The following is a 16,460-nucleotide window of genomic DNA, read 5'->3' as shown; positions in this document are numbered from 1 at the left end:
CCCTGTCTCACCCTGTTCTCAAATACCTTTTCCTTTGAAACGGGTGGACTAGGAGTGAGTGTTTCACTTAGGGCAGCATAGTGGGTTTGTACATTGGCTGTGTTTCTCTTTGTTTCCCTGATCATTTTTACTATTCAGTTTGTCTTTTCAGCACTGCAAGGCATTGTGCTAATGCTTTCTCAGAACTGTCTCATGGCTCCAGGATTTTCCCTGAGCAGTTTCAGCTAATTTAATGCCCATCATTGTTTGAGTTTATAGTGTGAAATACAGGACTGAGAAGGGTTTTCTGAGCCATTGAATCTTCCTCTTGGCTCTTTCAGGTCCGGCACCATCCATTCCCTTTCATAAACCGATCAAGTTACTTTTGAAAAGCACTTGGATTTTCTTGCCCCTCTGCTGCCTTGGGAAGCTGTTCCAGACTGTCTGTGCTCCGTTTCTTATTTCTAGGTTAAATTTTCCATGTTAAATTGGCATTTCCTTGCAAACCAATTTCTTTGTTCTTGTTTCAGTTGTTCTTTTCTTCCTGTGGGTATTCCTTTCATTCCCTCTAGCATACTTGAAGCCTGCAGTCAGATTCCCTTTCAGGCTTCCTTTGCCAGGCTCCTTTCTCTTCCAGTCTGCTGTTGGAAGACAAGCTCCCCACCCCATTACTCATCCTTGGTGCCCTGAAATGGATACTTGTTCCCATTTCAGTTCATCTTTTCCAAAAAGGGGTCGGTAGAGTTGTGGTTGGCATTCCTACCAAGGTCTTGTGCAAGTGAAACCTTGCCAGCTTCTGCTGGAAATCCCTTTCCGGGGATCATACTTGCATTTTCATGGCTACATTGCATTTGAACTTGCAGTCATCTCATGTTTGTCTCAAACTTTCCATCTGATGATTTCCTACGTTCTCAGTTCTCATGACTGGGGCTGAGGAAGTGTTTTGGAAGTGTCTGTCTGCTCTTGTCCCATTCTGTCCTCTGATCAGGCACCTGCCACCTTCCCTGATAGCTCTTTTCATGTGTATATGCTACTCTAGAAAATAATTCTGTTTTTCATGATGTACATAGGACATCCTTATGGTGTCTAGTGGGGGCTTTTCGCCTGGTCGAAGTGGTACTGGAAGGTTGAGGTGCAGTGCCTCCCCAAGAGATATGCTTCACATCTAAGTTTCTGTGTCTAAGTGATGGAAGAAAGGCAGGAGACCTAAAGAGGCTCAGAAATTCTCCTCCGAGCTGTATGGCGTTCATGAGGAGGACTTTTCTGGTGTAGGACTCAGGGGGCATAGTGTTGTTGACATGTATGCTGCTCACATTTGCAGTGTTTTCTGGTGGAAGCAGGACCTCCTCAGGCTGAGCACAGTTCCTCTGCAGGATGGTGGGAGGGTGAAAGGGAGGAAAGCAGAGGCTTGGTGGTACTTTTGCTTTACCATGTGCTAGGACTTCCCCATATACAGTAAGTATTTTTATTGTGGCTTTAGTACTTGTGACTCCTGTGTTCTGGATAGGGTCCTTGCAAAGCAATTCCAAGGTTGGGACAGTGGTGTGGGTTTGGCCTTTTAGACACCTGGGACATTCGTGAGAGCTGAACTGTCTTTTGGCCCTGTGGTTCTGCTGGAGAAAGGGTGGATGAAGAAAGGAGGGACAAAGTTGTTTGCCAAGTTTATGGCCCTCAGTTGTACAGTACCCAGCCTTTCAGATCTTTGTGGCGCTGTCTGCACCAAACATGAAAGAAATGGGTTGTGTATCAAAGCAGAAGGTGTTCTAAAGGCTAGGAACTACTGCTCCTTGCCTTTCCTGTTCTTCCTGTATAAGTAAGCATGTCCCAGACCAAGTAGAGTTGGCTGTCAAAGCAGTTTATGTTAAGGTGTTGGTGCTGCTATATGGGAGGAATGCAGAGAGGCTGGCTGAACCTTTGGTTCACTGTCATGTTAGCCTGATAAGTTTGAAACCTATAGTCAGGATGTGGGTTGCTGCCCTCTGCCTGTGTCAGCCACCTGAAATAGGTTTCAGCCTCCCAGGCAGTAGTTCCTGATAGGCTTCCCAGAATGTTGTTTGTGGCCCTGAGATCACACATTGCTCCTTATCAAGTCCTCTGCCTGCTTGTCATGTTTCCTACCAGGACCCATTGCTCGGGGTCCTGGCAGCCCTGTCCTGTCAATGCCGTCCTCTTGTTCTTGGCTCAAGTATCTCGGCCCTTACCAGCTGGCAGTGAAAAGAGCTGCAAGAGAGCTACCATCTTTTAATTTTCTCTGCATAGGCAGTGCAGGTACCTGTCTACTCAGAGCAGGAATACCAGATGTATCTCCATGATGATGCGTGGACCAAAGCTGAGACAGACCACCTCTTTGACCTGGCTCGGCGTTTCGATCTGCGCTTCGTAGTGATTCACGACCGCTACGATCACCAGCAGTTCAAGGTGAGTCCCTGGGGCCAAGGTGCTGCTAGCAACCTGCTGCGATGGCACGTGGAGGGCTTGCTGCACTGCAAAGACCAAATTACCCTTTATATCAACTTAATTAGGGAGAAATAATGAATTATTGGCAGCAGGGAATATTGAATTTCCAGCACAGGGCATTGCTGCTTGCTTTGTTTGTAATTAAATCCACTGTGACTTGTGCTCATTCCCTGTTGTGTTTTATTAGAAAGTTAGAAGGTTTGCCCTGCCAGGAGAATAACTCATTATTCCTTGAAGGTGAGGCAGCTCTGGAGATTGTTTAGCTGAGCAGGATAGGTGTCCTAGATTACAGGCTAAGTCCTGGGAGAAGGATCTGCTAGTGGTCCCCAGGGATTGTGATATTTCCTGGTGCTGCTCCTGACCTGGTGCATGTTTCTGTCATCTCTCCTGTGAAGCAGGGACCATCAGTGGTCTGAAGATGCAGCACTGGTTTCATGGTCTTAAATCTCCTGCAGTTGCTGGTTCCATGTCTCCTGGTGGCAGGAGGGAATGATGTGACTCCTATGGAACAGCTCCAAATGCTTGAACTTTTTGGTGCCCTCTGAAATGCTCATGTGGGGAGCCGTAGCAAAGTCAAATAACAAGAGTTTGCCCAGCTGAGCAGCCCAAACACCTTTGGTGCTTGGAGTGAGGGAACACAGCTTAGATTCCATGTATCAATGGGCAAAGAGTTGTGGCAGCTGATACCTTCTTGGTTATGGCTTGAATGGCCATTGTCTGGAGCAGTTCAGAGGACTGAGAAACTCTCCCCTTCCATGTGGTTGTTCCACTGGGACTGGCCAGGCTCCCTTCTGGTCTTCCTTCCAGGCACTATCTTTACCCTACCTGATATCTTTCAGCCAGGGGTCCTCAGCTGGCTACTGCACAAGGCTTTGCTTGGTTCTTCCATAATATTGTCCTCCTGTGATGTCTTCCACAGAAAAGATCAGTGGAGGACCTGAAGGAACGATACTATCACATCTGTGCCAAGCTGGCTAATATTCGTGCGGCTCCAGGCACGGACCTGAAAATCCCAGTCTTTGATGCTGGCCATGAGAGGCGAAGGAAAGAACAACTGGAAAGGCTGTACAATCGGACACCAGAGCAGGTAACTTGGGAAGGAGAGCATCACTGCTCAAGAAACTTAAGTTGAATCAGTAGGTAGATGAAGTAGTGTGGGAAAGGGAAAGAATGGACAAGAAAGGAACAACTTTGTTGTTGGGTTTGCGTAATTTTATGGGATGCAAAAAGACAGTAACTGAGAGATCTGACTATACAGGGGAGAGGGTTATGGTGAGGATGAGGGTTATGGTCTCTGGTAACTGCCAGCATCTTCTCTGTAACACTGTATTAGTTCTCTGAATAGAATTAAGTTTGCAGATCAATGTCCTTTTGAATCCCTGAGTCCCATGGGAGGAGGATTACTTCCATTGAGAGTAAAAATCTTACCAGAAAGCATCAGAGGTTGTAAATCTACATGTTTAGTTCTCCTGTTTGTTGAAGATGTGTAATGGTCCTATTAGAAGTTAAGGAACTGTGTGTTCCTCAAAGGCTGGGGGAGAGCATCTTCTTCTGTTAGTACGTCTGTCTTAATGAGAACTTTGTATGTGTGACAACTCTGAAGTCCTTCCCATGTTGATAGGTGTGCTGATATTAGGCATAGCTGCTCTAGGTTCTACATGCTAGGTCTGGGAAGGGGAGCCAGCTTTTCACAACACTCCAGTTACAACTACAGTGTATTTGAGCATTTTTACCCTTCTATCTGTGCTCTTGGTCTCTTTGTCTGGAGATGAGAGTAATCATTTCTGGATGCTGCTGAAGTGTACATCCTGGATATTGTCATACAGTACCTGCCAGTTTGTAGCGTGATACTACCATGGACGCAGGGGAGGGCTATGGAGCATTATGTGCTCTGCAAATCCAAGACATTAGGCAGGGGAACATTGTAATACCCAGGCTGGCCCAGAGCTGAGCTGTTATCGGTAGATGGCCCCCTTACCTTGCTGGGCCTCCTCTGCTGCTCTGATTGCGTTTACGTGCTCTGGTCTGCAGGTGGCAGAAGAAGAATACCTCATCCAGGAGCTCCGCAAAATCGAAACCAGGAAGAAAGAGAGGGAGAAGAGAACTCAAGACCTCCAGAAGCTCATCACAGCTGCTGACACCACCACTGAGCAGAGGCGAGCCGAGCGCAAGGCTCCCAAGAAGAAGCTGCCACAGAAGAAGGAGACAGAAAAGCCTGTAAACATTTCTCCTTTTTTCTTTTTTTTTTCTTTTCTTTTTCTTTTTCCTCTTTTCCCCTTTTCCCTGCTTATGCTTTGGCTGGGCAACGTTTTCCTTCAGCAGCCCTACTGGGATCAAGCCCTCAGCTCTTTTAGGGGGAGTAGCTGCTGGCTGCCTTCTGGCAGATGCTTTTTTTGTTATGTCTTTTGAAGGCAGATTGGTCTGAGGCAGCCATTGTCAGAGTCCTCTGGTGTGTACTCTTGTCTCTCTCCCATTTGAAAAATGCTCGTTTAAATCCTGTTTCCCTTTCCCTCTCTGAAAAATGGGATGAAATGTTTCCAGCCATTCATGCCTCATGGCAGGGAGAAATATCTGTCTCCCTCCTTCTCCCAAGTGTATTCTGGTACTGCTGTGCAGGGTTGTCCCATCAACCCATTGTCTTTCACCTGCGTTCTTTTTCTAGTCCGTGTTTCCCTTTCCTTTCCCACTTCTGGGTCTCAGCAGTGTCTCCCAAGCTCACCACATGCCTCTCTCCTGATCCTCAGCTTTGATCAGAGCAGCCCTGCTTTGGGACTGTTGTATTTTGGTAGTTATTGCTTCTTATTTCTCCTTCAGCTGACCTAAAGTCTAAGGAGCCCAGAATATAGCTTTTAATTCACAATTGATGTTAACCTCAGTTTCCTTTTCTGGAGAGAGGACAGTATGGACTGAACAAATTCAGCCCTTCAGTAGAAAAGGGCTGTTAAAAAATCTCAGATATTTCCAATGGGTCCATGGGAATTCCTGTCCCTCCATACTGTGAACAGAGAGCACTTGTGTCATTGTCCTCCAAAACGGTCTGTGCATAGTGGGGAGGGAAGCAGAGAATACGAGACAGTTATTGTTTGATGAAGGGTTCCTAATGGACACCACTTCCTCAAAGCATTGTTTTGGTTCCCCCCTGCCCCTAAGTGTAGTTATGTAATATCACTGGGCACCTTGTGCATTGAATTCCCTTGAGGGTTGATATGGTAAAGCTCAACCGTGGCTGGTGTATACCCCTCTGAAGAAAGCAGCGTATTGGTGGTGGTAATGAAGAAAGGGTGGTGATGGAGAATGGGGCTGGAAAGATGCTGAGGATACTAGGGTGAGGGAGTCCAGCCCTAAATGCTGGCTGGTGCCTGTCTGCAGGCATATAGTGGATAGAAACGCCAGGGTGGGCAGAGAAGCAGTTTCTGTTGTTGCACTAGCATCATTTCAACCATGACAGAGTCCATTAGGAGTCAATTACCAACTATAGCTGGGAAATGTTAGGAAAAAAATTGCATTTTAACTAAGAATTTGAATCGGGAGCTGCATCAGCATCATTTCAACAAAGGAAAATCATTTACCAAAGAGTCAATTGAGGTTGAAGCGTTTACAGCATGTACAGGCACGCAAGGCAAAAGAACCCATTTAATTGCTTATGCGCTGAGTGCAGTCAGAGACGTCTTGGCTAAGCCAACAATGCTGATTTACCCTCACTGCTTGTGTCAGGGTGTTCAGCAACAGGCTGGGGGGGCAGAGTTCGGGGAGTCTGAAAGCCAGCCTTCATCCAAAGGAAGCAGAGAGGATTGATTTTTGATTGCAGCTGCCTTTGCGTCTAATAATCCAAGCAGGGAGGCTACAATCCTACCAAAGATCAGAGTGATCCCTACAAATTCATGAACCCTGCTGGTAGTTACGGAATATTTTTTCCACCTTGGTCGTGTCTAGGAGGCTCTTCCTGAAGCTTCTGTTTATTGGACTGACCACAGATAACTGAAGAAGATCCTTAATGCCTGGCCACGCAAAGCACTTTGCAAAGTGCCACCTCAAGACCAAGACACAGAGATAGCTGATAGAGATGTGAGAGTAATTGGCAGGGAACTTGAGGAATTGAGTCACTGTCCTTCAGCATCTCTTGTGATCTTGGGGCAGCCCTGGTTGTCTCAGCACTGTCTGTAATGAACAAAGCCTCTCTGCAGAGAAATGTGGGAGCAGCAAGGCAAGCACTGTCTCCAAAGAAATTGTGAGATTTGAGGTGACTCTTCCTTTTGGAAGAGTGTGATTGAACATATGTTTTGCAAAGACTGGGGGTATTCTTAGATTGAATCATGGGTATCGCTGACCCATTCAGGGGACCCCACACCATTCAGTGGACAGGCCCCTGCAGACAGACTGCTCTAATCATTTAGAAGTTTGTTCACCTTGTGCTTTGCTCAGCAGCACAGATTTTTAAGGAATTTGGTTTATGTTTTTCTCCATTTTGTTGAAATGCAACTAAATGCTCTACTGTCTAGCAGCAGCAGCATTAGAAGTTTGCTGCCTTGTACTGCTATGCATAAATGTTTAGTGGAGAAGAAAGAAAACTGTCTAACGAGTGGACAAATGGTTAAAGGTGTATGAACTGCAGGCCTCCCTGGAGAGGTGCAGTCCTTACATCCTCATTAGTGGGCTCATGTCTGTACAGATCAGAGGTTTCTCAGCTCGTTCCTTAGAGGACTTTCAGTCAAAAGGCATGATTTGGGGAAGTCCTGAGCTGTTTTGATCAGTGACATGGGCCTGAGTTAGATAAGGATGATATTGTGCAAATATGCATGAGTTAGTGTAAAGAGTAGCGTTTACGGTTTATGCTTGTGGGGATGGGTTTGAGGTCTGTGTAGAGCAGTGCCTTTAAACCAGCCCAATAAAAATGCTTGAGCTTTCCAAAGATACCTTGGAGTATTTTTTCTCAGTGAATTCCTTGGGATTTTCCCACTGAACCCCATTGCTTGGGATTTTCCTCTTGCCTCAGCTGTGACATGTAGCCATGGCAGGTGCTTCTCTGTCATAGGAAACAATGTTTCCCCTTCAGATAGTCTGTATGAAATTTTGTGTTTCCTCCATCAAGACATCCTGTTTCCATCTCTTTCAGGCTGTTCCTGAGACTGCTGGCATCAAGTTTCCTGACTTCAAATCTGCAGGTGTCACACTACGAAGCCAGAGGGTAGGCTGTTGTCCTGGTCCCTTGGGACCTTGGTTAATGTTTTTCAGTCTGCCTGTCTGTCTCCTCATCTGTTCTCCTTTTATAGCTACAGAAAGTCAAGTTCTTGCCTCTAAAATAAGAAAGGAATTCCATAAATTTGGAGTCTCAGAAACCTGGAATGCAGGCTGTGGGGAAGCCAGCTCATTGCCTTGAAGGGGCACCTGAGCTTGCTGGTGTTTGTTACTGGTGTTCCTGCTCTGTGGTTAGACATGTGACAGACCCAAATGGAGCTGTCTAGTCCAGCAGAGCTCATAGCTAAATGTAATAAGCCTCATAGAGCACATGTCTTAATAGGCGAGAGGTGCTTTTAAGAACTGGATGTTCAGGTTGTGTCTGGAAAAAAAGGAGACACATGAACACAATTTTTGGCTTCCTGTTTCCATTATCTTCAGAAAATATTTCGGGAAAAAGCCCCTTTGTTCATTCTGCTGCACAGATATCCCTGGGAAATAACTTTCTTGTTGTTTCATCAGTAAGATAAATGTAGATGCCTGTCTCTTAGCGACCGGGTTTGGGATACTGAGTATGTTAAACCTGCGTGGCTGGCTGGATGTTTTTAGAGGGGTTTTGATAACCAAATCCTGTTTGCCCAGGACAAGTATTTATTTTTACTATTTTTTAATTTCCCTAGCCAAATAAAATAATCCTTAGTTGCTTTATTGTAGCAAAGGTGGAGAAGTAGGTTCCTTGCCCAGCACATTCAGTTGGCATAGTAATTTTCTAGGTCGCTTTTAAAGACTGTTTTATGGGGTGTACTTTTGATGTCAGAATAGTTTCAGATCTTGCTGGGAACGCCCTGGGGCTGTTATTAGGAATGTGTTTGGGATCATGCTGCTTCACCTTATGGGTGCATGCGTACATTAGAAGAGATGTGCCTCAGCAAGGTCCCTCCTGGGGGACCCCCTTAGTGTACAGGCGCCACCATCTGCAGGCTACCTGTTTGAGTGAGGGGCTACAGCCTTGAGGAAGTCAGAGGCAAGTGACATGAAAGACTGCAGTGCATGTGTTGAGATTTATGGAGACATGGCAAATACATTCTCCTGCACTAAGATAAATAGAATAATTTATAGAGATTGATTTGGGATTTTGAAAACTGATAAGTAGTGGTTGATCTTTTCTGGTATTTTTACCCCCTCTGGAAGAGAAGCTGAGAGCAGTGAGAGAACCTATCTGTGATGGAACCATCTGGCAGAGCCAGCAGCCTTTTCGTTTGCCAAATGGGCAATTCACATCCCAGCCATTTGTGAAAATGGGTGTTGCATGCTACTCCCTGTTCTCTTCAATGCCTGCAAAATGCAGTGATAAGCTGAGGCATGGCATCCTGATTCAGCAACTTTCAGACTGTGGTACCTAAACTCCTGGGATAACCTAGAGCAACTTTCTATGCTCTGCTTGAAATTTTTAAGGATATAAATGCTGTTATTAGAAGTACCAGTGTTTTGCGAATTGAAAAAGATTGCAAATCACTGATCCAGGTGAAAAAAAACAACACTTTGTTGCTTGGAAATGTGAAACCTGCCTCCAGCCCAGCAAATGAATTCATTTATTGCTTTTAGCCAGTCACCTGGCTTCCTTATTCAAGTCTTCCCTGTTCTTAAAACAGGAGCTAATAGACTCACTTTCTTCACATGTGGGTGACGGGGGGGGGGGGGGGGGAAATTAATCATATGAGGTCAGTATGGGCCTTTTGAATTGGTAAGAGGTGCTGAAGTGCTAAGTGGTACAGCTGGCAATCCATGCTAATCCAAATTATTTTGCTGGTGGATTTATATGTCAAACCCTCTACACACCAGTGGTATGGAATTGATAAGGGCAGGAGCTGATTAGGACTAAGCAAGGAATTGGAATGCTGTTCTGGAAACTTGTACTCTGGCAACATCTAGCATAAGATGTTTTGCCCTGAGCACATTGGAAAATGATTTCTAAAGGCTTGTGACACCCTGCAGTAAGTTCTTTTGCCTGAGGACCTAAAGGGTCCTCACCCTTCTATTGTCCTCTTTTATTTTGTACTTTACTACTGTGCTTTACGCCTTCTTAGTTAGGCAAAGTTGGATTTTGCACCGAGATCAGGGACTCAACCTCTTGTCATGTGTGAAAAATGTACCATATTATCCCCAGGATAATAGCACTTAACTCTTTGATTAGAGATTTTTTCCCCTGAAGGATTTACAATTAGGCTGAAAACTTGAGTTAAAATTAATTTGTAGAAATGAGTCCTTGAAGAAAAGGACTGTATTCAACTGCATTCTGTATTCAACTTGATTTGTTCCTAGTAGTTTTTATGACAATAGCACAGGCTTTTCAAATTCTCCCTGTTGTTAAAGCTTACAAAATCTTATGCATAGTCTGAATTTGAAGATCTTTCCCTCCGCCCTCCAGGATTAATGGCCATTTAGGGCTATTATTCTCCATAACTGAAAGTTTCTCCTTCAGCAGATGCTGAAGAGTAATCTCCAGTGAGTTCAGTTTGACAAGCTGCCTTCTATCACAATGGTTTCAGTCTCCCATTGTTCTCCATGGGACTGTGGCCACAGCCAAAGAAGGCCACAGCCCCTGTGCCCTTGCTCTGCATGGGATTTCCCCTCTGCCTCCTGACAGCACAGACTGCAAGTTTCTTTAAGGCAGTAAGAAGCTGGGCATTATGAAAAGCTCTGTCTTAAATCAAGACAGTGCATTGTCTTGGTGCTACGGAGAGCAGGAGACAGTAGTAGATGTTTAGGAAGGGGGTAAGCCTTTCATGAGTTTCTTCAAAAGGAATTTTAGACCTTTGCCTTTGCTGTTAGTAAAACTTATGAAAGTAACAGCAGAAATGTATTATTAATCCTAAGCATTACTTCTGGAAAACTTCCTGTTATACCGGATCTGCTCAGCGGGGAGGGCACACAGCCAAAAAGCCAGAGGAAATGAGAGATGGGTAGGGAATTTGTACAGGGAAAGGAGAGGAAGAAACTAAAGGGAAAGCAGAGAGCTATGAGGAAGGAAAGCTTTGCTGAGCATCTGCCTGAAGGAAAGGAAAATGGGAGCTGTTGAACTTGAATCTTTTCCAGGACCCAGACAAACCAACAATAACCACATGTTTGTGATCTAGGCATGGTGTTGCTTTTGTAGAGCAGAACTGAGTTTGCTTTGAATTCACCACAGTGTTTCTGTACCTTGCTATGTTCAGCTTTCTTTTAAGTTTAACCTTTGTCTTTGACTTCATTGTGTTGGCTTTGGCATATTTAACATCCATGTATTTTAAGTTGTTCATCTTCTCTCTGTCTTATGTGGAAATTTTAAGTTATGATTCTGTTAAAGCTGTTGATTGCTGCAGCCGTGCTTTTAAGAAGATGATGGATGGAAAAGGGTGGATGTTTGTCTCCACTCCTGCATGTTGAGGTGTATGTCTGTGTCCTTGCTCTCTTGTCATGGATTTGGAAACAAAAGAATGGAAGAGAATCGATTGAGTGATGTCTCATCTGGAAACAAAACAAAACTCCAGGGTGAACAGGAGTTTGTAGAGCTCCCAGTCTGCAGAAAGGACTGAGGGATGCTCCAGTTCTGTCATTCCAAGCTGGCCACCTCCCCTCAAAAAAGGCTTCCAGCCAGCAGCCTGGTTCCATCAGCTAATTGGGATCTTGTAGACAGTTTGCCAGTCAGTCCAATTAAAAAAGTAGAGGAAGGAAAATTACAAGTACAGCTTTAGTACCCATTGATTCAAATATTCACACTCACCAGCTTTTAAATATTTACTAGCCTGCTGAGCATTTTTTAGCACTGATTTATGAGTAAGAATTTACTGTGGTTGTTGGGGGAATGTTCTCTTCTATGTTTTGCTTTCTTGGAATGGGAACTGAGTGCTTACTGCAGCACCAAGGTGAATGATATTTCTAGAGGAAGATGGGGTTGTATGTATGTGTTTAGACATGTTTATTCTCCATATTTGATCTGACCCACAATTAAATGGCCAAGCACGCTGACTGTTTACTCTGCATTGGAGGCTGTTGGCTCTGTTCCTTCCCTGTCATTAATGCAAACCCAGACCTCATCGGCTCTGACCGTGTGAAACATCTGTCTGTCCTCCTGTGATCAATACTGTCCCTTCAGAGGTTCAGCTTTGGAAGCAGCTCCATAAAATATCAGTTATTTTTATTTGGATTTGATAAACTTAATTACTTGGAGCAATTAATTATTTATTTGTTTTGTATTGATTGCACTCCAAGGCATCCTGGCATCAATCTGATGGAGATCAGCACACCCTTATTAGGTAGGAAAGTTTATGTTTCCAGATCTGAACATCCCATGGATTAGTTGGCTGAGATGTGCCCATTGCTTCTGCTAGCAATTTTTCATTAGCAAAGTTGTATGTTTTGCGCTCTGTAAGAGAGTGGAAGAGAGTAATTTCCATGGGGAGCCTGACAGAGGTGTGGAAGGAAAGTAGTAGTCTCATTTCTGTGAACAGAAGTTATGAACAAATGATGCAGGCTGGATCAAATTCATGTTGTGGCATTGCCATCTACTTGTTGTATAACATGCCCCCTTTAATTAGGGCCAAGAGAGTGCTGGTGCATTTCCTAATCAAACTCCTGACTGTAGAGAGTAAAATAAGATTAAAACATTGGAGTATTTATTTTAAAAGAAAACAGCACAGGATACAAAAATCTTGAATGAACTAGAGAAGGTGAATCCAACACTTCTCTTCCACTGTTCTCATTCTTGGCTAAACTGAAAGGTAGTTCATGTTAAATTGCTGAAAGAAAATTCATGCATCAAGTTTTTTTTTGTGGAGTTCTTTGGTGTGGGATTGCATCGGGACCAAAGCCTTTATGAGGCTCTTGGGTATAAAGAGAGCACTCTGGATACAGTAATGAAGTCTTTTAAAGTTGTAATTCTGGAAAGGACACTCTGTGCTGCTGCTTCTTTTGAACCATCAGGTACCAGTGTCTGTGCGGTACAAGGCCACAGGTATCTTTGTCTACCAGTCCTGGACTGATTTGAGAAGCTTTTACTGCCTTTGTGTGCTCATTGTGATGGTCTTAGGTGTCATTCATCAGGTAATTTCATTGTATGTAACTTGGGCAGAGCACCCAATATGTTACTTTTTTCTTTCATTAGCATAACCAATATAATGATTGGAATGTAATTAATCACAGTGTATTTTTGTAATTGTGTAAGTGTAGTTTCAGTTAAATTATTTAAGAGAAAAGCAACATCAATTCTAGACTGTTGTGCTACAGATTTTTGGATTTCTGTCCAATCTAGAAGTTTAAATAATGTTCTTGTACTATGTGAAGCTGTCCTTGAAGTTCCCCCTCATGTGGCCTATCTAGGGCCTTCCCTGCAATCACAGCACACTCTTTTCTGCTCTTGACCTGTTTGTCAAATGCAGTTCAGAGGCTGCAGCCCTTTCCATTTCCTGCAGCTACCTCTATAGGTCTCAGCTTGGTTTCTGTGTCTGTAGGGAGAGGCAGGGGTAGGACTATACGGGCATCTGCAAGTCTCCTGAAGCAAAATACTACAGTGGCAACTGGTAATGTGCTTTTAACATAAAACACCCTCCAGTAAAAATATCCCGTGTGGTTCTTTGTTCAGCACCATGAATTTTACTATTTTTCCCTACACAAACATTTCCTGTAGTCCTTTTGCGTTTGTTTTACAGGCTTGCACTATATTTAAAGCAAAATGTATTTAAGGGCAAAGAAAATGTTGGGATTGATAAATGGCAGATAATACTTTGCTTGCCAGAAGATGACTATGTTCTAAATGGCAGGCAGTCCTGGCAAGGTGCGAATTCTTTTCTTCTCCAATGTCCTGTTCCTTGTCAACCTGTGTGTCAAATTGGGATAAAGCTGACTCTTTCCAGGTTATCAGCTGTCATTTGTGTGGATTCCAAGTCATTCTCATTTAGGCCACTTGTGCTGGGTCAAAGCAATCTATACACCCTTCCCTGGGGGAAAAGGGTGGGAGAGTATGAAAACCTTGAAGACCTTGTTACCTGTGCTGGTGAAAACCCATCAGGCTGAGCTGTTGATGCTGATGGGTTCTTCAGGAAATATTAGTTTTATCCCTTGAATCAGTGCTATCGATGCATAACGAGGCATTAATGTTTATAGGATCAGTGAGCTGCTACTCCTATGCCTTCCAGTGCAGTGCTTCTCTGGGATCTGTTGGCTTCCCTCATCCTTGACAAAGCTTTCACTAGGTATATTCCTCTAACAAGTAAAACTGTTTTAATTTACTAGGAAGATTCAAGTACAGAATTTATATTTTTGCACAACTGATTTGGGAATTTGTGAGCTATGTCTAACTTCAGTCTAAATAAACCCTGAAATAACCATTTATATAAGTTAATGTAGAAATGGATTCTTCGTGAAAGATTGGTTTATTTAGCATTAAGCCTCATTGATGAAGCAAGTGAATGGTCATGTGCCATCCCAGAGTGATCACTGTGTTTAATGTGTTACAGAGCATAGCACAGATGGCATAGCAGTATGATTCTTTATTTTTACATGTCCTAAACCTTAGTCTGGCAGATCAGCAGGCACTGATATAAGACATGGGGTCTGTGGCTGTAAGCGTGGGGCAGGAAGAAGCATCTGTGTTCATTGAGACAGAACATACCTATGCAGTTTGAAACTTCTAACTTTTGCATACATCCATTGCAATTTCTCTTCTTTCTTCTACTGTAGCACTTTAGTTCTGAGCTGTTAAGCATTTCAGATTTCCAGAAATGTGCACTTTCATATCAGAAATGGAATATTTTCTGCTGGGGTATTTTAAATTCCAGAGCTCTAAGACTAAAGTACTTAATATGGTTCTTTCTCTGAGTCTTCAAACTGTGCAGGAGTGGAAGCTCTCCGCTGCTGCGGAGCAGAGCCGTGCAGCTGGGGAAAGGTTGACCTTCAGACAGAAAATGCAAGAAACATTATTCATCTGAAACTTTAGCACTCCTTCCTGGAAACCCACTAAGCAATTCGGTACTCTAAAGATATCCATGAAGAAAGTGCCTAATGAGAAAGTTTTCTTTCTGCCGAAATTCACGAGGAAGGTGGTTTTCAATGTCAGTGAGCTGTATCATAATGCTGAACAGCAATGCCCGTGCATAAAACCACAGTTTATAGCTGTACAGACACAGGTCAGATGTGTGCAGTTTTTAGGATTAGTTGTTTTAGGACAGTCATATTATTTAGGGTTGGGGAAGGCTGAGTTTAAGGAAAAGATTGTCTCAAAATAGAATTAAAATGAAATGCAGCATCCGGGAGGGTATGTGTGAGATATCCAAATAACTGCTGATTAATTTTAAACCTCTTGTATTTTGGTGATAGACCACACAAAAGCTTTCAGCACAAAAGTGGGATGGTTTTATTTTGTTTTGCTTTGGTTTTAATTTATGAAAACCAGAAACAGCATTTATGAAGAAAGTGGTAAATTAAGAGCAGGACATTCAAGACGACCACATAGATATAATCGCACATGGGACCAAGCTGAATCTGTCTGTAGATCCTGCAGACCACTTCCATTCCTAGTGCAGATCCCCATGACAGTCTCTACCTGACAGGTGATGATGCTGTAAGACACAACAGGGGACTGTGTTGCAAGCTCTGCTATTACTTAGGCTTCTTTACTCCTCCAAAGTATACTCAAATACATTTACAACTATGCTTAAAAGTCTTAGTGTAAGTCATGAAAACTGAATGGCACACAAAAATTAACCCAGTCTGGTTGGGGAGGCTGTGTCTTCAGTTATTTTTTATCATGTTTGTTCATGTAATGAATATTGCCAATTAGTAACTCATTTGCAGTAGGTCTCCTAGTCATTAGCATGAATTAGCAAGGTTTTGTTAGGGGAATGTCTCAAACATTAAATAAAAATCCTGTATCATTCAAAACCTCAAGGATACTCTGCAGTTAGACCCTCTATGGAAATCAAACTGCTCAGGTTCACCTCCCAGTCTCTCAGCCTCTGCTGTGACAGTGTGGTGGATGCTCTGTTCATCTCTCTAAGCTTCATAACCCAATTCCTGAGCAATATCCTCCTCCTCCAGAGGATAGCAGGCTGGGTCAGTGCTGGTGTACTCCATCCCCCTCAGGCCAAGTGCGTGCCAGCAGAAGCTGTGTATCCCAGGACCAGGCAAGGCTCCTCTCTCCATAGGCAGGCTTTGGTAGCTGGGGCTTTGTGGTGTTGATTCGCACAATTTTCTGTAGCTCTGTATTTATTTTTCTCTTGGTACTCACAGTTCATGTGTTTAATGCAGATTGTTTATAGCAAGGACAAAGGATTACAGTCCTTAAATCAAAAGCGACGTTGGTGTAATTATAAGTGCAGGCTGGTGTGGCAAAGTGGCTGTAGGGAGAGGCTGTCAAAGGAGAAGAGCATCCAAAATATAGTAACCTCAGAAATCCTGGCTAATCAGTTTTCTGACGGGAGCAATCTGTTTCCCAGGTATTATTATTATATGGGGACTTTAAAGATAATAAATAACAATAATAGTCTAGTATAAGGAAGGAAAGAAAAGGGCAAATGCCATTCACCTCGGAAACTGTGGTTGCTCACTGGAGTTCTCCCAGGAACATAATTTTCCTTAGCCCCTGCAGAGGACTTGATCCATGACAACACAAGAGCATCTTGGGTGCTGCGGTGTAAGCAACAAGATTGCCTTGAGTAGTGTTTTCATTAACATAGAGACATGGCCTGCAGAAACTATGTACCGCAGGGCAAGCATCCTGAGCCAGAGAGCTGTTCTCTATGCTGTTGGCTGGGACCGATGGTCCCTGTGGATTGCCACATTCCTTGGGAAAGAGGGCAGGCGATACACCACTT

The 16,460-nt window shown here is 43.7% G+C and overlaps 1 protein-coding gene across 7 annotated transcripts in view; it reads left to right on the top strand.

The window, feature by feature from the left end:
• Positions 1–16,460, top strand: part of DMAP1 (DNA methyltransferase 1 associated protein 1) — a 36,818-nt gene that overhangs the window by 12,464 nt on the left and 7,894 nt on the right. For all 7 annotated transcript variants that reach the window (XM_061451433.1, XM_061451432.1, XM_061451437.1 and 4 more), the window contains 4 exons: positions 2,239–2,397; positions 3,356–3,523; positions 4,468–4,653; positions 7,550–7,621. In XM_061451433.1, the coding sequence (XP_061307417.1) occupies positions 2,239–2,397; positions 3,356–3,523; positions 4,468–4,653; positions 7,550–7,621 (585 nt within the window). The remainder of the gene's footprint in view (positions 1–2,238; positions 2,398–3,355; positions 3,524–4,467; positions 4,654–7,549; positions 7,622–16,460) is intronic.

Source organism: Pezoporus flaviventris, unplaced genomic scaffold, assembly GCF_033815535.1.
Source record: "Pezoporus flaviventris isolate CSIRO_AGI_PZ_B2104156 unplaced genomic scaffold, CSIRO_AGI_Pfla_v1 ptg000013l, whole genome shotgun sequence".
In the NCBI taxonomy this organism is placed as follows: Eukaryota; Metazoa; Chordata; class Aves; order Psittaciformes; family Psittacidae; genus Pezoporus; species Pezoporus flaviventris.
The sequence above is the reverse complement of the archived record's forward strand: the minus strand, read 5'-3'. Positions and strand labels throughout refer to the sequence as shown.